The sequence below is a fragment of the Stegostoma tigrinum genome, chromosome 13 (genome assembly GCF_030684315.1).
Source record: "Stegostoma tigrinum isolate sSteTig4 chromosome 13, sSteTig4.hap1, whole genome shotgun sequence".
NCBI classification, from domain to species: domain Eukaryota; kingdom Metazoa; phylum Chordata; class Chondrichthyes; order Orectolobiformes; family Stegostomatidae; genus Stegostoma; species Stegostoma tigrinum.
The window spans coordinates 41,404,668-41,425,422 of record NC_081366.1 but is presented as its reverse complement, the minus strand read 5'-3'; the positions used below and the strand labels follow the sequence as shown (position 1 = coordinate 41,425,422).

General features: G+C 38.5%; 1 protein-coding gene across 2 annotated transcripts; it reads right to left on the bottom strand.

Moving 5' to 3' along the window:
* Positions 1 to 959: 959 nt before the first annotated feature.
* On the bottom strand, positions 960 to 18,651 carry si:ch73-43g23.1 (uncharacterized). 2 transcript variants are annotated; one of them, XM_048543497.2, is made up of 3 exons: positions 18,503 to 18,651; positions 17,627 to 17,747; positions 960 to 7,080 (listed from the first exon to the last, which is right to left on the bottom strand). In XM_048543497.2, exon 3 carries the CDS (start codon positions 6,898 to 6,900, stop codon positions 1,132 to 1,134), a length of 5,769 nt encoding a protein of 1,922 aa, XP_048399454.1. In that variant the 5' UTR covers positions 6,901 to 7,080; positions 17,627 to 17,747; positions 18,503 to 18,651; the 3' UTR covers positions 960 to 1,131. The 2 variants fall into 2 exon arrangements, with proteins under 2 accessions (XP_048399454.1, XP_048399456.1); XM_048543499.2 differs by lacking the exon at positions 17,627 to 17,747.
* Positions 18,652 to 20,755: the final 2,104 nt, after the last annotated feature.

Below are 20,755 nucleotides of genomic sequence, written 5' to 3'. Positions count from 1 at the left end.
CCTATTCAGTTCCTCTGCCATTTCCTGCCCTGCCCTGGAAAGTATGCTTGTATGTTCATCAAGTGCCAACTGGATCAGATTTGCCTGTAATATACCTCTACTGAAGTTGAATGTCAAGAATATCTAATTCCAGAAGAACTGTACCATAGGAAGCAAGACCATCCAGACAGGAAAGGGGGTCCATTCAGAAAAATAAGCCGGGCGCTAAGTAGGAGGAACACAGCATTCCAGGCAGCATCAGAGGAGCAGGAAAGCTGATGTTTCAGGTCGGGATCCTTTTTCTGGAATGGGTCATTCTCTGAAGAAGGGTCCTGACACAAAATGTCAGCTTTCCTACTCCCCTGGTGCCTGGCCTGTTGAGTTCCTCCAGCTCTACACCTTGTTTTCTCTGACTCCTGCATCGGCAGTTCTAATTATCTCTGGCCACTGAGTTGGAGCTGGCTTTCAGATGTCAAGGGGCCTCAGACATGAAACCAGCCTCTAACATTAGGTGAGTGATCAAGGAGGATGAAGGCTTGGGGTCTGTTTGAGATTTTTGTTTGTTCTTTTGGTGCCAAAAAAATTAGTTCCCCCTGGCCTACTAGGAAACTGTAAACAAGTGGTTTGGCCCTTTTCAGGAGCTGGATCTTCTTCCCGCTAGGTTTAACCATTGATTTTTATGACTGATAATGATAGAAACAGCATCGTTAAAAATGATGGCATGTACAAATAGGCTGAAAATACAGTGACAGAGACAAAAATTGTCTTGATTACTTGGCTACCTCATTCTCACCAAATACTCTAAAGTCAAAATCAAACCCAGACTGTCAAAATTAAAATGTTGTTTCAGAATTACAATGTTAAATACCATTATTTGTATAGATAATAATTACAAACATTCCCACAAATATAGGTACCAACAAAAAATTATTGGTGTAATGTGATTTCTTTATTAAATTTATGAGCATTATTACTGCAACGAGAAATGCTAAGGAAGATTTCAGAAACCATAATTCAGCATAGTGTGAGTTTAACAAAATGCACAAGAAGTTAGTGAACATCAGTCTAGCAGAGAACAAGCATCACTTTTTCTTTATGCTTTCTGCAGTAAGAAAGTAATTGTTGGGTTGTTTTTGACTTCTACATAAGATTTTAAGGTTGGGGGTCTGATACCGCTTTAGATTGTGCTGGATTAGACTTCACAGGCATGCCTGTTGGAATATAATATGCATTTTCCATGCAATTAGATTCAACCAGTAGATTATTTTGTGTATTATTTTTGTGATCTTGCTTGTCTGTTGTAATCTTTGGATTTGATTGCATTTGTACATCAGGGGTCTCAGGAGATAGGCCAGAGTATGTTGGTAGATGTGATGAAAATAATTGGGAGCATTGCATGCTGGGTATGAATGAGGGCCTCAAGGCACTTGGACATAGAACATATGGAGAGAATGGTGATCCACTATATGGTTGCTGAGGTATTATTATTTCAATATAGCAACCAGTTTCTGGATCTAGCAGCAGTTTACGTGGGGAGTGTACTGGTGTTTCAATGAAATAATGTTTTCCAGTCTCTGGATCAATAAGCATTTTTTTATCTGGTAGAATGTACTGAAAGCAAGGGAATTGGGGATTGACTGAAAAGTGAGGAGATTGAGGCACTGTATTTGACATTTGCTCAGTTGAAGTCAGCGTATGTTGTGGCACCTGAGCAGAAGTATAAAGTGGAGGCTGTGGACATGCACCAAATGATTGAAAGTCCTCAGGGATTTGTTGAGGCAATGTTTGTTGTTCCTGTTTATGGGGATCCAGGGTTCCACAAGTTTGTTGGCAAAGGCTAGTTATTGTTGAATAATGACCTGGTTCGGGAATAATAGGTTGTGGAGGAGCAGACATTTGTGATGGGACCAATGCCTGTGACTTGTGTTCTTTAACAGGAATGGTCAGATAATTTGCTCGGTCCGATGATACTGATGCTTCTTCTTGGGTGAATGCGTTGTTCATTGTCACGACATTCATTTCTAAGGATTGTTGCTTGGTTTCGTTGCCAATTATCTTTGTGGATAATTTAGAATCAGGCTGAATAGATTCAAGCAACTTCAAATTTTTAAAGCTTGATGTAACTTGTGAAGCCGAAAGCTTATTAACTGTTGGTTTGTGAATATCAAATGAAAGTGTTGATTTGTCGTGAGCATCTTGGTTTTCATTTTCTTGAAATGAAGTATTTGATGAAATTTTAATAGTTTCTGGATAATTTGGTGATTCCACAGAAATATGATTGTTTCCTGTGGTTTTGATTGGAATTAAACTGATGTCATTTGGGGTTTGGACCTGCACAGATGAAATCTGCACATCTGCAACTTTATTAATATTGAATTCTGCACAGTCTTTAGTCGTACTTTGTTTATCTACCTCTGAAACTATTGAAAGAGCGTTATTATCTTTGAATGGCTGTAATTCACTTATGAATGTTAAGCCAACTTTTTCAGTTTTTTGTATCATTTCAACTTTGCCTGTGCTTTTTGGAGCATTATGTTCAATTTCAAACTCTTTCTCGATCTTGCTTTTAACTGCTGGTAAAATGATATTCCCACTGTTCTGCATACAATGAGTCAGCAGACTGCTTGGATTTTCCATTACATCATGGATCTCTCCTTTACGATTACAATTTATTGGTGATAATTTAATTTCTTTGCAGTTGGAGCTCAAACTATACAAAGATTTAGCTTCATTTTGCGATCTCCTTTGCATTTCATTTTCATGCATATTTGTATTTGGTAATACGTTATCATCTGACACACCCTGATTGTTCTGCTGATGATCTTCCTGATACATTAGGTAATCATGTGATGAATTGTCACCTTCGACATCAAAAGTAGAATCTTTAGACAGTTTGTTCTGATCTCCCAAACTGACTTGAGGTTCTTTTTTCAGTTCATGCTTGTCATTTGACACAACAAACACTTCATTGTCTAATGTTAAATGTTCTGATATTTTGTTTTGTTTTTCCAATCTAAGTTGCATTGCTTTCTTATGTTTCCCTTTCCTCGGTGGTGTTTGAGTTTCTTTATCATTTGCATTTGATAATCTGAAACATTTATTTTGATTTCCCAATGTCATGTTGCCAGGATCATCCTCCCAAGATGATGAACCCAAGCCTTTGTTGCTATTAATTGGATTTTGATTCTTTATATTAACTTGACTATCACTTTGAAAAGGGTTATTTTTGTTTGACAGCTCAATATGCTCATTAAAAATCCCTAACTGATTGTTTTGATTTTCCAGCTCTGTTTGAGTATCTTTTTCAGGTCTATGCTTTCTTTGTGAAGAATCTTTAGTTGTGTTTAGGGGTGAATTTCTTAAAAGTGCAGTTTGATCTTGCACTCTGTTTGGCTTCTCACTTCTTGTGACATCTTTACAGAATACCATGGAATTCCTTTTCTTGTTTGTATCGGACTTCATTGTAAATCTGTTTTCAATATCTAGTTCACTCTGAATATCACCACTATGCGCTATTTTGCTGATTGGCATTTCAGAACTTTTTGTTTTTGTGGTAGAACATGATAAATGACTATTTGAATTTTCCGGTCTTTGCTGGAATTCATTATTTTGTTTATCTTTCTCAGGTACAAAATCAGCAATTTCACTATTTAGCACAAAATTGCCTGAATATTCTTTCTGATCCTCTGCTCCCACTTTGACTTTCATAGATGATAACTTAGGTTTTTCATTATTTGAAATCGATAAGGCTTTGATATTCCTTTCAGATGTTGTTTTATTAGAATGACAGGTTAAATGTTCAGTTGTGTTATTTCCATTCTCATTCATAGAGTAATTTGTACCCTTTATTCTTTTAGCAGAAATTACTTTGTTTTTCTGTTTATTTGATGGAATAGGTAGCTGGAAGTCAGAGGAAAATATCCTTGAAATATCTGAGCTTCCTGTACACGTCCAATAATTCTTGTCAATTGAATAACTGTTATTATGTTTGTCGGATTTCCTGCTTATTGATTGACATTCAATAAAAATTGGTGATATTTTGTGTTTTGTTGCTGAAAGTGATTGTTCAAAACTAGAAGAATTGTGAACTTGATTGGGTATAGCAGATTGAGCCTTGACAGTACAGAATGTCAATGCACTGTAAGCATTTTGAGCTGGTTTTCTTGCATCTCTGACATGAGAAGGCTGGAGTTTTGTTGCGTTTTTCATAGTTATGTTGTCGTTTACATTACACCATGAAACTTTATCTTGCTCCAATCCAGATTTCAATTCAAATGAGGGAGGAAGAATCCCATGCATAGGGTCATGGCCAGTAGTGTTGGAATCCACAGTAGAATTCTCTTTGGCAATAGAAAATGCTTTCATTTGTTTTGCATTTGCTTTTTGAGAATTGTGTAGTATGTATGGTGTTGTTAACATAAGAGTATGACTTGTTGTTTCAATTTTGCTTGAGGTGTTACCTGACTGAATGTCACTGGTTTTTTCTTTAAATTGTTTCTGTTTTGTTTGCATTCTGTCATTTAATGTCATTTCTTCCTCAGAAACCTGTGATGTATAATCTGCACTTTGACACTCTGAAAAATATGGCGCATTGAAATTTTTCTCTTGTTCAGATGCCTTAGTGCTTAGGTCATATATCTCAGGGTGTGGTTTTTCTGGATGTGATTCAAATGCTCTTTCTTCCCTGTTATCAATTCCAATGCCTGTATTACACTCACTACAATTTCTAAATGTTTTTTTTCCATAGCAATTGAGAATGTTTTTGTTTTTGTTTTTCTTTCCATCCAAATTCGGTCCACTGTCACATATTAAACAATTCAAACTGTATTTTTGATCCTCATTTCCATTTTCCTCGATATTTACATTATCAAATTCGCAGCTGTTCATTTTGCAATTGCCTTGGATAAATCTGAGAGTTTCAGATTCTGAAGTAGGATCTTCATGTTGAACTTGTTGTGAAACCATTGTGGGAAGGTCACAATCCTCCTCTTTTACCAAGGTAGGGGTTGATGAGATGGAGTTTGTAATCTTATTTAATCCATGTTCCGTTTTGAGGCCTTGCTCAAACTGCATTTTCTTGGATATGACATTTGTGATAATATAGGATGCAAATTTGTTTTTTGTCAAAGGCTCAACTGTGGAGATTGGTCTTTGCAGGTGGCTATCAATAGTGTCTTCATCTTTGATATTTTCTGTAAAAGGTATATTTTCACACTTTTGCAATTCTACTAAAGTTTCTTTGTTCTCAGTTTCATCTCCAGGATCAATGCAGACACAAGATTTAATGGCACATCTTGAAGTAAAGACTTTTAATTCACTTCTCTGTCGTTTTCTAAATTCAATTTGACGTTTGGGGACAGTTCTGCTTGATTTTAAATCTTTGCTTTTGTCATGAGATTCCACAACCACGTCAATGCACTGTTCTCTGTCAAAGGAATCATCAAATAACATGGTGTCTTCTTCAGCTTCAGCATGTAAAGCTTTGTTCTTGGAATCTGAGCAGTCCTCATTGCTGTCAAAAAGACCATTGTGGCATAACTCATTGCAAGGAGACAATCTGTGTTTTTGTTCATTTTCTGCTGACAAAGGTGATGAAAAATCAATGCGCATTCTAGAATTATAAATGTCGAGGTAGTCATCATTCGGGCAGGATAAACTTCGAAAGGCCAAAGCAGTTAACTTTTGAACTTCATAATCAGTCTCATCTAAGTCGCTTGCTGCACTGGATGTTTCACTCACACATTCAGCATAAACCTTTTTATCATCAACACTTGAATCATTTTTAAAATCATTTTCAAATGTATCTGTCCTAAATATTTTTCCAGGTTCATTTAACCCCAGGTGTAGATAACAACTTGGGGATTCATGTAGACTTATTCCAGCTTTCTGAATTTTAGTGAGCTGCACTGTGCTACTGCTGTCTCCAATTTGGCTATTCTGGCTTTGAACCTGTTGGCCTCTATTTCCTTGATCAACATTGGTATCTGTGCCCTTAACTGATAGATCATATTCAGTTGACCCATTGAATATTCCTTGGCAATATGCATTGCTGTTAGTAGTTAGAGAAGTATCATCAGGTACTACAACAGTACAAGCATTATTTACTTTCAGAGGATTGTTAGTGGTTGTTTCATACTCGTCAGCAATTTTTACAGTTTCTCTCTCATTCTTTTTGTAATCAGAGTCAACATCAGTCTCGTTCTTCTTCTCTAATCTACAGATCTTCATCACTTCATCAGATTCAAAGGTTTCCCTCTCAGCATTTAGTTTACAGAACTCCTTTTTATGCTTATTCATAAATATTTGCTCTTGTCCTTCATAACAATAGGATTGAAGTGACGATGTACAATCATTTAAGCTACTTGCAATTTTTGTCCCATTTAACAGGTCACTGATTTTTCCAGTTTGCAAATTAGCTACATGTTCGGGTTTTTCATTATTAGAAGTATCTTGATTTACATCATAGTCTGTAGGATTTTCTTCAATATCCTTGAATTGTCCACTACAGTCACTGAGATTTTCTGAGATCTCAGAGCACATAGCTGTGTGATAAGAACCTGATGAATCACATGGAGTATCATCAGCTTTGGGAAACAGAGGTGATTCTGACGGTATCTTTATTATAGATAATAAGTCACCATGCAGGATATTATTTATGCAGTCAGGATCTACAGAATGTTCATTGGGAATTTTATTTACTTTAGTTTGGCCATTGTCCTCTGTCAAAACTTGACTGGAAGACTCTATTCTCGCAGCTGTATCATCAGAAATAAAACTTATGTCTTCACTTGAGTTATTGCAGGGGTTACTGGGCCATATTTCAGAAATTAATTTGGAACCAACTTCAGACTCATTTCTTCTGATATATGTACTTTCTTGTGTCTTTTTCACAAATGAAACTTCTTCATCCAAATAATTCATTTTCTCAGGCCTGTATAAACATGTTATATAGCGTTCCTATAAAAGTTTCAAATTAACATTCTGTAAACTTGTTTCAATGAAGAATGTTGCCAGTATGAAGAGGTGATTCATTAACTGTGATCCAATTACTAGGCCAACTTTTTCAGTAATTTCTCTGACTAATTCTCAAGTTTCATAATTCTGGAAGAAAAGAACAAAATTAATTATGGCAAGAATAAAATTTAGCAAAACTGCTGTATGTATGTTGATTTAGTAAAAAATCATTTGCAGCAGTTTCATATGAAAATTATAACAGATACAACACAGGTTCTTCATAGAGAATGTATATTTCATGAAATATTTCAAATCATACAGTCATAGAGTCATTGAAATGTGCAGCACAGATACAGGCCCTTCATCCTTGCTGATCAGATATCCTAAATTAATCTAGTCTTATTTGCCAGCATCCAGTCCTTATCCCTCTAAACCCTTCCTATTCATGTACCCATCTAAATGCCTTTTAAGTGTTGTAATTGTACTAGCCTCTACCACTTCCCCTGGCAGCTGGTTTCATACACACAGTGCTGCCTGTGTGAAAAAGTTGCCTCGTAGCTTCCTTTTAAATATTTCCCCTCTCACCTAAAAGTCTGGTTTTGAACTCCCCTGCCCTGAAAAGTCCTTTACTATTCACCTTATCCATGCCCCTCATGACTTTATAAACTTCTATAAGGTCACCTTTCAACCTCTGATGCTCCAGGAAAAATAATCCCAACTTATTCTGCCTCTCCCTATAGCTCAAACCCTCCACCCCGGCAACATTCTTCTCTGAACCCTGTCAAGTTTCACAACATCTTTCCCGTAGTAGGGAGAATATAATTTAATACAGTATTCCAAAAATAGCCTAGCCATTGTTCTCTATAACTGCAACATGACCTCACAACTCCTATACTTAATGTACTGACCAATAAAGGCAAGCATACCAAATGATTTCTTAACTGGCCTGTCTACCTGTGACTCCACTTTCAAAGACTATGAACTTGCCCTGCAAGGCCCGTTTATTTGCATGTTTACTCCCCAGGACCTTACTATTAATTGTGTAAGCCCTGTTCTGATCCATCTTACCAAAATTCAGTACCTCACGTTTATCTAAATCAATCTCCATATGTCACTACTCAGCCCATTGGCCCCGTGGTACTCTGGGGTAACCTACTTCTCTGCCCTCTACACCACCAACTTTGATGTCATCTGCAATTACTAACCATAGCTCCGGAACACAGCACTAAAATCCCTTACGGCACATTGCTGGTCACAGGCCTCCAGTAAGAAAAACAACCCTCCACCATTACCCTCTGTCTTCTACCTTTGAGCCAGTTCTATCATCCAAATGGCTAGTTCTCCCTGTATTCCCTGTGATCTAACCTTGTTAACCAGTCTACCGGGTGGTACCATGTCAAATGCCTTACTGAAGCCCATGTAGACAACATCCATTACTCAGGCTTCAATCCTCTTCATCACTTCAAAAAGCTCAGTCAAGTTAGTGAGATGTGATTTCCCACAAAGATGACTATCCTTAATCAGTCCTTTCCTTTCCAAATACATGTAAATCCTGTCCCTCAGATTCCATCCAACAACTTGCCCACCATTGATAACAGTCTCAGCAGTCTATAGTTCGCTGTCTCTTCCTTATCCCCTTTCTTAAAATAAAATTAGCCACCTTCCAGTCCTCTAGCACCTTACCCACAGTTATCGATGACACAAATATCTCTGCGAGGGACCGGGCAATCTCTTTCCTCGATTCCCAAAAAAGTTCTAGGGTGTACTTGATCAGGTCCCTGGGATTTATCCACCTTCATGTATTTTTAGACAGTCAGTAACTCCTCCTCTGTAATATGGGCACTTTTCAAGATTATTTATTTCCATATGTTCTCTAGCTTCCATATCCTTTTCCTCTGTCAACACTGAATCAAAATATTCATTTAGTATCGCACCCATCTCCTACAGTCCCATGCATAGGCAGCCTTGCTGATCTTTAAGGGGCCCTGTTCTCTACCTAGTTACTGTTTTGTCCTTAATTTATTTATAGTATCCCTTTGGATTCTCCTTAACCCTATTTGCCAAAGTTATCTCTTGTCCCCTTTTTGCCTTCCTGATTTCCCTCTTAAATATACTCATACTGCCCTTTTACTCTGAGGGATTTAGTTGATCCCTGCAGTTTATGCCTGATATATATTCCCTTCTTTTTCTTGACCAGAACCTCAATTTCTTTAGTATTCCAGCATTGCTCTTCACCCTAAGAGGAACATATTGTCACTGATCTCTCGTTATCTCATTTTTGAAGGTGCCCAACTTTCCAGCCATCCTTTACCTGCGAATATCAGCCCCCAATCAACTTTTGAAAGTTTTTGCCTAATACCGTCAAAATTAGCTTTCCTCCAATTTAGAACTTTAATATTTAGATCAGGTCTATCTTTTTCCTTAACTATTCTAAAACTAATAGAATTATGGTCACTGGCCCCAAAGCACTCCACCTTTGACACTTCAGTCATCTGCCCAGCCTTATTTCCTAAGAATAGGTCAAGCTTTGCACCTTTTCTAGTAGGCACATCCACATACTGAATTAGAAATTTTTCTTGTATGGGCTTAGCAAATTTCTTTCTATCCAAACCCTTAACACTACAGCAGTCCCAGGCTATGTTTGGAATGTTAACCTTCCCTTTCCATCCTATTATTTTTTACAGATAACTAAGATCTCCTTACAAATTTGCCTATTAATTTGCACTGACAATGGGAGAGGGGTGGCCTGTAGTACAATCCCAATAGGGTGGCCATCCCTTTCTTATTTCTCAGTTCCAACAAATAACTTCACTGGACATACTTCCCAGAATATCTTCCCTAATTGCAACCATAATGTTATCCCTAACCAAAAATGCCATTCACCTTCCTTTCTATCCTTCCTATAGCATCTCTACCCTGGAACATTAAGCTGCCTGCCCTGTCCATCCCTGAACCACATCTGTGTAACAGCTAAGATACCCTGGACTCCTGTTCCCAACTGTGCCCTGAAGTCACCTTCCTTCCTCACTGGGCCGGTCTCTTGCATTGAAATAAATGCAATTTCGTTTATCAGTCCGACGTCATTCTCTGCTTTGCTCCTGCCTGACTTGATTGTTTGACTTGCCCTTTTCCACAACTGCACCAGTGTCAGACTGAGGGTCCTGAGGAAGGGTCACCGGATCCGAAACGTTAACTCTGCTCTTTCCTTCACAGATGCTGCCAGACCTGCTGAGCTTTTCCAGCAACTTTGTTTTTGTTCCTGATTGACAGCACCCGCAGTTCTTTTAGTTTTTGATCTCTTTTCTTACTATCTCTCTGGGCCTCACTTCCCCAACCTCCCACCACATCCCAAACCTCACCCACCCCAAATTAGTTTAAATCCTCCCAGCGGCCCTAGCAAATCTCCCCTCCAGTATATTAATCCCCTTCCAATTTAAGTGCAACCCAACCTTCTTATGCAAGTCACTTTTGCCCTAGCAGAGATTCCAATGATCCAAAAATGTAAATCCTTCTCCCCCTCACCAGTTCCTCAGCCATACATTTATCTGATCTATCCTCGTATTCATACCCTCACTCATATGTGGCACTGGGAGTAATCCAGATATTACTACCCTTGAGGGCCTACTTTTTATCCTCTTCCCTAATTACTTAAGACAGAGTGACAAATCAACAACATAGAGTTAAAAATCACACAAAAGTATGAGTCAATACATAACTTAAAACCTGTTTTAACATATATTCTACTGTATTCCAGTTAACTGGTGTGCATAGACAGCATCGTTGTATCTTTTACTTTGTACACAATGAAAGATATTTTGATGAGGAAATCCTGATGCACCACAAACATTGTTTTTTAATTTCATGGAATGTAGGCATCCTGGCTGGGCCGCAATTATTACCCAACACCAATAATCTTTGAGTTAGGTTGTTACCTTCAACATGTATGAAGCTCTTTAAAGATGTGAGTGTGGTCAACCGGCTATTTTATTATTTTAAGAGTTGTATCGCTTAAAGCACTGGATGTGCTAATTAGCCAAAGTGCAGTCCAGCAGAGGCAAGCCAGAGAATGGACATATACTTGGTTATCTGTAACGGCAAGTTACAGTTTGAGCTTGTAAACTTGTAAGAGATTTTTAAATAAGCAGAATCTACACTACTTATCAATAACACAATAAAGACGACCTGGTGATCATACTAAGGATTTTTCTTAAGAAACAAAGTTGCAAGGAGAAAGCTTCGGACAAGACTCAAAGGAGTGCAGAAACTTCATGCACACTGGGGCCACAGAGGTGGTGTCAGTTAGCTGGATATCTGGCTTGCAATGCTCATTGATGCCAACATGGTAGATTCAATTCCTGAAACAGCTGAGGTTAACCTTGAAGGTCCCACCTTCTCAGCCTCTCCACTCACCTGAGAAACTGTGACCATCAGATTAAATTACTACCAAGCATCTCTCCCTTGTGCATGCATTCCTATGATCCTCTAGCACTATAGTGACTTTATCTTTGAGGGAGACAGTAGCCAACTGGTATTATCACTAAACTATTAATAGAGGGACCCAGGTAATGTTGTGGAGACCTGGGTTCAAATCCCACCAGAGCAGATAGTTGAATTTGATTTCAATACTACTCCCGATGGAAATAATAGTCTAATAATGACAATGAAACCATTATTAACTCTCTGGAAAATCCCATCTGGTTCACTAATATTCTTCATGGAAGGCAACTGGTGATCTGGTCTGGCCTACATGTGACTCCAGGCCCACAATAATGTAGTTGACTCTTCACTTCCCCCTGGGCAATTAAGGGTGGGAAATAAATGCTGGTCTAGCCAGTGACACCCATACCCTGTCAATGAGTAAGGGAAAAACAATCACTCCACATGTAGTACATGATTTGTGACGCTGTTCAAGCTGGATTCTATCCCTATTAGACTGTAAAAGTGTACAAAATAAAACAAAATCTTGAGTTATAGCTGAATACATAGACACACAGTTTTATTTTGAAATGTGACAGAAACACAGGAGTTGCATTGCTGAACCTTCACAGAGAGTAACCTTAATGTAGTAAGAAATCTAGTTCCAATGGAAAGTCTAGAGGCTGCAACAAGACAAAAACAAACAATAAGCTTCTGTAACAGGCTGACAGCAACAAGGATTGTGCTGAAATCCAACATTTTTGCAAGCATATCCATGCAGTTAACAGTAAGACTGACCAGCATGAAGACTCAGAAGAGAAAGATAGTTGACCAGAAGGTATGCATCCACACTGAGAATGTGACATAACCCCTTGGATGAAATTAAACAGTCTCTATATGCCTTGAGAAAATTTCAGGCATACATTCCAAATCAAAGTTGGCATGGGAGCTGATGCAAATGATACGATATAAAGGAACATAGTTAACTGCACATAATAGGATTCTATTTGTTGCATAAGTTCACAGAATATTCATTGCACCGAAACCACCCAGATAGAGACCACAAGTACTCTACCTGGTAGACTCATATCAACCAGCAATTACAGGATCACTGTTGCGCACAGATCTAAATATTGTGACCATTTACAAGACTAACAGGAAACCAATTGTAACAGAAAGAAAGCAGTGACATTTTTTTCAAAATGGTATCATCATAGAATCCCTACAGTTTGAATACAGATGGTTCAGCCCATCGAGTCATACTGACCCTCTGAAGAGCATCCCTTCTAGAAACAGACCCACACTCTATCTCATTCCTGTAACCCTGCACTTCCCATGGTTAATCCACCAAGCCTGCACATACATACCAGTGCCTGAGCCATTGATCCTCAGGACCATAGTCACAGAGACAGGGGGTGAGGGACTATGAGTGTCCTTTAACCAGAGGTTCCAGCCTTCTCCTTCACATGCCATTGAAGTCCTGAATATCCACATTCCCTTTCCTTTAAACCTTCCTGTGAACCTCATTGGCTTAACATCACCTCAGGCAACACCCAACCTATCTACATGAGCCTGCACCTGCCCACCTTTGCCCCACTAAAATTTGGCATATTATTTGACTTTGCCAAATGGGGTCATACACTGCCACTACCCCTCCACCTTTGCTTTAAGCCAAGGTCCTCCTAATTGTAGATGAAGCCCTTTCCTGCAAACACTTGCACTTTCAGATGAGAGAACATCAACTCCATGCCTTTAAGTGACCTAGGAGATCATGGATTGTCTTTGTGAATTGTGGCCTGTAGATGAGAATTTGAAGGACCCCTGTGATTATTTTTTTCTTCACAGAGATGATTATGATCAATCTGCAATGTTAAAAATGACACGGTCAAAATTATTTGTGACCAGGACTGTGCCCAAGCCCCTGGATACTGGATGTAACTCACAGCACCAGAACCACCAGACCCTTCGTCCCACTGACTGATATCGATCTCCCTTGTCCTGACTGAAAACTATTCCCCTTTAGACTTTGGGGATGGCCATTTGGTTGAAACACAGGCAGTGCATTTGCATTGTAAACTCCTGTTAAATTGTGTAAATGTGGCATTGACATAGAATAAACATGGGCAGCAACATGCTTATGCCTTTAACTGAAAACTACAGATAACCATGATAAGCTGTCTGGCCTTGTGAATGCACTAAACAGCAAAACAAGACAGAAATATTTGTATCTCATTCAATTAGACATTATAACTATTTCACATGTGGGGCGGTATGATTACAAATGGCTTCAACCTGTACTGTGTAAGCGTCTTATTAATGCATCTGCTTACTCACACCACTCATACATTCAGCCCACATGCTCAGCTAGATAGATAGATATATAGTTACTCCACCAATTCCAGGTGTGATCACAGGAACTTTCCTTTACATTGTATATTTACAACTTGCATGAGGATGGAAGGTAACACAAATTGCACTTCTTAGGTGAGTTACAGGCTCAGCCTGGTAATCAAGAGAACCTCCTAATCTTCATATTTCTTTCCCTCTTACACTCCATATTTACCTCATCAGCACTAAGCTCCACAGATTCCCACCCATTTACTTCTTCATCTTCCAGCATGTATCCACGTGCCCTACTCCTACTCCTTAGTCATGCCAAATCACTCTGCTGTGTTCTCCCACAGCCAAGATGATCTGATTGTTGATCAACCTGCCTCTGTTAGTAATCAATGCCATCCAATGCTGTCGTCTCCACACTTTATATGTTGAGTTGACTTTTCCCTTTTACAATTATTGTCCCCTTAGCATCACAGTATACAATCTACAATCCCAACAGTTGAATTTTAAAACATATCCACAACAGCAGCGAGTCCTGATAACACCATTTAAGTTTCTTTGACCAGACAGGTGAGAATGACCATGGCCCCATCTCCAGACCAACTTGGGCAGGCAATCCTGACTGACAAGTGACTGGACACCTAAATGATCGCTGTGCAGCTCCTCCACTTATCCAAATCCCCAAAATGGTTGAACTGGAACTGTAGGGATGACTGTGGACCATTGCCTGGTCTTCAGTGATGCAGAATACCTGACCCTGATGCCCCAAGTAGCAGACTGACTGTGCCCAAGCCCCTGGATACTGGATGTAACTCACAGCACCAGAACCACCAGACCCTTCGTCCCACTGACTGATATCGATCTCCCTTGTCCTGACTGAAAACTATTCCCCTTTAGACTTTGGGGATGGCCATTTGGTTGAAACACAGGCAGTGCATTTGCATTGTAAACTCCTGTTAAATTGTGTAAATGTGGCATTGACATAGAATAAACATGGGCAGCAACATGCTTATGCCTTTAACTGAAAACTACAGATAACCATGATAAGCTGTCTGGCCTTGTGAATGCACTAAACAGCAAAACAAGACAGAAATATTTGAACATCAAAATTCTGAGAGAAGCAGCAACGCGCAAAAAGTCAAGGCAAGGCATGACATAACAGCAAAGCTGGTGAGTATCCAAATCAGCACAAAGTGAGTGAGTGTGAAGAGAGCAAGCGAGGATCCCTGAAATATAGCCTGATCCAATCAATAAGATGGTTGCTTGTCCCTGCATGAAACATGTCCTGCGGCAACATTGCAATGAAAGATTCAGGTGCACTCCAAATTCCAGCATTGAAGGAGGGAACTTTATTACAACTGAATTGAAGATAAGGAATGATGATGCAGTGAGACTGATACAGTCATAGTTAGAGTCATGGAGTCATACAGCATGGAAACAGACCCTTTGGTCCAACTAGTCCTCACTGACCATGGTCCCAAACTAAATTAGACCCACCTATTTGTGTTTGGTTCATATTCCATCAAACCTTTCCTATTCAAATTTATCTAAATGTTTTTTAAATATTGTTAACTGTACCTGCATCCACCACTTCCTCTGGTGGTTCATTCCGCACACCAGCTACTCTGTGTAAAAAAAAGCTGCCCCTTGTGTCTTTTTTAAAGTCTTTCTCGCACTGTAAAACTATGCCTTGAGTTTTGAACTCTCCCACAATAGGGAAAGACCTTTGCTATTCACCTTTTCAATGCCCTTCATGATTTTATAAACTTCTATAAGAACATCCCTCAACCTCCTACGGTCCAGGGAAAATATGTCCCAGCCTATCTTTGTAACTCAAACCCTCCATTTTCGGCAATATCCTATAAATTTTTTCTAAACTCTCTCCAATTTAGTATTGTTTTTCTCATAACTAGATGACTAGAACTGCACACCCATATCCAATTCTAAACCTCAGTGGATGGGTAATGATGGTGCTCATTGGTTATGGAGGACATTCTGACATGCTGTGGAATACTGCCAAAGGCAGAGACCAGGGAAAGCAAACAGTGAGCTGGAATGACAAGGTACCTGCTCAGACTTTCATGTCAGGAACTGTTGCCATCTTGTTTCTATCTGGGAGATGGCAGAGTTGTAAAACGCGAACCAATGCGGTGAGATTAAGTACTAATGGCATGCAAATCCCTGCAAATGGGCATCTCGACACTCACTAGCAAGATTGTTATCTAACTCTTCAAAGAAACACACTGGCTGATTCAAACTTTTCTTTCTCAACATTGGGAAACTAACTTTTCCAATTTTGTTGTGTTTTCCCAACTGACTCACCATTGCCCACTGAGTTCAGGGGATGGGAAAATTCCACCCTTAGACTCTTAGATTCTTCATTTAAAAAAAAAATTCTGTGCAGGTAGACTTATAACAGCTGTAATGAATGCATTTTTATCTTCAGGGTAAAAAGAGATGTTATATTATGCTTAGAAGGGTTGGATATGCTAAGGAGTGAAGGACCAGGAAGAAACCATGTGACTAACCGCTGTGTGCAGCCCAGAAAAAGCTGGCTAGAGTCCATATGCATACACAGTTACCCATAACTTCAAGTTGTAGTTTGAGCTGCAAAATAAACTTATGTGAAATGTTCAAGTTGACTAAATCCAAGCTAAATGACTTGTATTGATTAACAATAACAAAAGAAATCGCACAAAGACTTTTAACTGAAAGTTTGATACCATTTGATGGATATTTTGTCCACATGTATCACCATGAATGAAATGAATGCTACCAGTTGACCACAATTCACACATTTACATGTACACGTGGTCCAGATAGCTGCTAAGTAGCCTCATTGTATGTGACAGTTTAGTTAAGGTTATTTTAGTTTTTAAGTGCCTTATTCAGTATCTGTTTCCAGATCTTGTAACATTCTCAGCACTGATCTTGACTGCCTCAATACTCTAAGCATTCTGTGTCTGGTGAAAGTGGCATGTAGGGCACCCTGGTGGGTGGCACGGTGGCTCAGTGGTTAGCACTGCAGCCTCACAGCGCCAGGAACCCGGGTTCAATTCCTGTCTCGGGCGACTGTCTGTTTGGAATTTGCACATTCTCCCCATGTCTGCGTGGGTTTCCTCTGGGTGCTCCGTTTTCCTCCCACAGTCCAAAGATGTGCAGGCTAGGTGAATTGGCCAAGTTAAATTACCCGTAGTGTTCAGGGGCATGTGGGTTATAGGGGGATGGGTTTGGGTGGGATGCTTCAAGGGGCGGTGTGGACTTTTTGGGCCAAAGGGCCTGTTTCCACACTATAGGGAATCTAATCTAATCTAATCTAATCATGTTTTGCACACATCTTATGTAGTCAGGTCAGCCATAAAACTGAAAATGGAGTCCTTTTCTTTCCCCTCTATTTGATGCAGCACGAAGTTGTTTACACTCATGCTCACCACTACATACCATGCACAATACAGGCTGGAGATAGTCTATATTAATATACTAAACACACTGACCACAAGAAATCACATGTAGGATAATTTTCAAACTAACAAAGAATGTTTGTCACTAATAGGTTCTAAGGAGCATCTTTAAAAATGCGTCGACAGCTCATAGAAAGAAAACTTCAAGGAGGGAATTGCAAATATTTCAGCTAAGGCAGCTGAAGTTACAGCCACCAATAATATGACAAATAAACTTTTGTTGTGCAAGAGACTGAAATCAAGGGAGCACAGAGATTGTAAGAATGTAAACTGGAAATTACAGGGATAGAAAAGGGCAATGCAATAGATGGATTTGAAAACATGGATAAATAAGTTAAAGTTGAGACATTGCCAGACCTTTGTACACCTTTGTTTTTAGTACATAGAGCTAATCAGAAATGAGTATAAGGACAAAACATAGAACTGTTCTGTGACACAAATTAATTCAGAAGTTATCAGAAGACTCCAGGACAACATACATCAGAAAGTTACTTGTATCCTATCCCATTCCACCATGAGAAATTTAGCAGTTCAGTTCCGCTTTCCCATCTTGTCTGTCATGGTATCTTCATTGGCTGCATTCATCCATAGAAATGTTACCTACGGGTCACATAGAAAGCTTATTTGAATATTTACACTGATTTGGAGTTAACTCATTGATTTGAACTGACCACGGTGTTCTACTTTGATGTTTCCCAACAGCCAGACCTTTCCAAACAATCAAATGCAGTCAAGACAAGTCAGTGAGTAAAGAATATTTCTGTACTAACATCATGGTACCTTACCCAGCTTGGCACATATATGAAAATTGCAAGTAACACGTCTAAAGTTGTTCCTTTCATAAAAGATCAACTTTAGAATGACTGATTTGCTATTATAGTTTCTGTCAGTTTAACAGATTTATTTTCAATGTTCGTATAATTGAATGCTTTTTTTCCCTATTTTTGCCTTTACTGAGTGGCGTAACATAATATGAACATTATCAGATTATAGAGATAAATGAATGTGTACTCAACAGCTTGAACTTTTGCATTTCGCATTGGTTATGCCCACAGAAGTGACTCTGCAGTTGAGAAGCCAACATTTTATACTATTTATAATCTTTCTTACCATACAACTCCAGCTAACATAACACTATGCCAGGCAGTGATTTATATATCATAGAAATATAAACCTGCTGTGCAATTTTAATTTCTTATGAATGGATTCCTGTTACTTATTTGGATTATTAACACCATAACCTATTCTAATAATTAGCAAGAGTGGAAAAAAGATACAGACATTGAATTTAATAGATCCAGCTTTGATACAATATGAAATCAGCAATCAATTGGAAAAAGAAATGATACTTTTACCTGGTAGACAGGCTTTTGCAATGATCTTCAAAATTAAATACAAAGCTGACTATGCATATTCTTAAATGGTGAATAAAAGATACATTTTCATTTCTCATCTGGAATCTTTTCGGTCTGGTCAGAGAAGTCGATGGTGTCAGCAGCCATATGCTACCAGACTGAGACTGTCACAAGCACAGCAGGTCAAAGGCTCCATGTTATAATTTTAGTAGAGGAGGCATGACAACCCTTGACTTACAGCCAACACAAATGCATCTAGTATTTAACTCTTGAACTGTACAACTTGAGGCTATGTAAAACCAAAATACCGTTCCTTATGTTTGATTTATTAATCTGTTACTATGATCAATGCTGAGGAAGCTGACACCATTGTAATATACAGCCAAATCTTCTACTAAACAAATTCTGCACACATTTTAGATAAAAGATTATCAGTTTGAAATGGCTATTAATAATTCCACTAGCAGTAATTCCTGTTAAACTGATATTTTTGCTTTTGCTCCAAATGAATTTGTTCTTGTCTGTAGCAAGATAATTATAGTTAGCAGCAAGTGTCAAATCCACACACAGGCAACAGAATATGAAACCTTCTGCTGGATTCATCATGTGAATAGCTAAATTTACCCTTCAGCTAGAATAACAGCCATGAGCAAATCCTGTTTAAAGTAATTGAGAAAAATTAAAATCACCTATCAAGATTAGGGACTAGTTGTTGTTTTGTAAGCTTAAGGAGTTTAATGAAAGAACAATGTTATTATTCCACAATAACATTCTGTAACCGTATTAATGCAGATACAAACTATAGTCAGTCATTTACAATGTTTAAAAATACATATACAGATCACAATTTTAATTCATAGATGGGTAATAATCTGTTGCAATGGAACTTATTTTTCTTAAAAGCTTAGCAGGCTTTGTCAGATATCAGCTAGGCACAGCATTTTATCTCTGTCATCATAAGCTAGGGACTAGGATTCTGTGCTCAGTGACTATCTTCTGACCACTGTGAAAAAATTGCATACAAGCAGTTATTAGGTGAGAAGAGGATTGACATCAACCATAAAACTCCCTAAACATGCATAACAAAGGATCACATTTAAAAACTGTGCTTGAGTATGATACATGAAGTCATCCAGCACTTTTAGAGCCCCATCTCAATCATAATCAGAACATCATGTAGGGCAGTAGAAAAAAAATACACAATTTCTTTAGTGTTAATGGACAGCACCAGGTGGAACACATGACAATGAATTAAGATGATGGGTCCCATTCCGTTTTAAATTTTACAATCATTCAAAAGCAAAGAATTTTACTCTTTCTGGTTGTAAGTTTTGTTTTAATTTCCCTGCGGCACAAAAATAAATTGATAGATCTGCTCTTTCTTCTAATGACGAAACTTTTTGTAAGAAAGAAAATATTTTCATTATTTGAATAAAATAAAATGGTGGACTTGTACACTGTAATACCCCTCTAAGCTGTTCTGCAATTAAAACTATTTTACATTTATGGTTTATACAAATTTTGTTCAGCTTCCAACAAAAGTGTCATGTATTATGTGCAACTGAATATGGAGACAAACTGTAATTGATAGCTAATTGAAACATTGTTTGCTATGTCTACTGTTGTTGTATGATTTCTTACAATCATTGCTATCATTGCTCTGTTACTATCATCAGTGTGTAATAGACATGGGAAGGTTTTGTGATGCATTGGTAGTATCCCCGGGTAGTTTCATCAGGACCTGGGTTCAAGGCCCACCTGTTCCAAAGGCAAGTGATAACATCTCTGAACACGTTGATTAGAAAACGTCTGTAAGAAGAGAGCTGCCATATCATCCTCTGGGCACTTTTTCGAATAGATATGCCATCTTATATCTCAGACAGCAGTCTGGGTAAGATTTTTATTTGACTCCCTCCTTTTGAATTTTGCAACATCGGAACTGTTGAGATCTTTCTAAATGATGTAATGCAACTGCAGATCTATCTTGGTCTATGGCTCAAAGCCGAGGTTAGAGCTGCTGGAAAATATTTGTTACATCATTTAAAGCTTTTTTGTGATGATGTGACCAGTGGTGATTAATAGTCTAGACTTGGATTAATTGGGAGAATTTTTGCCTCTGAGTCAGAAACTCATGTGTTCAAGACCCAGCCCAGTGATTTCAGCAGAAAATTTAGACGGGTATTGCTATGTGGTATTAAGGGAGTGCTGCACTATCTGAAGTGTTATTTATTTGATAAGGCATCAAAGCAAAGT

Bases quoted from the DNA above. Each gene is read 5' to 3' on its own strand.
- si:ch73-43g23.1 (XM_048543497.2), bottom strand. From the start codon at position 6,900: ATGAATTATTTGGATGAAGAAGTTTCATTTGTGAAAAAGACACAAGAA.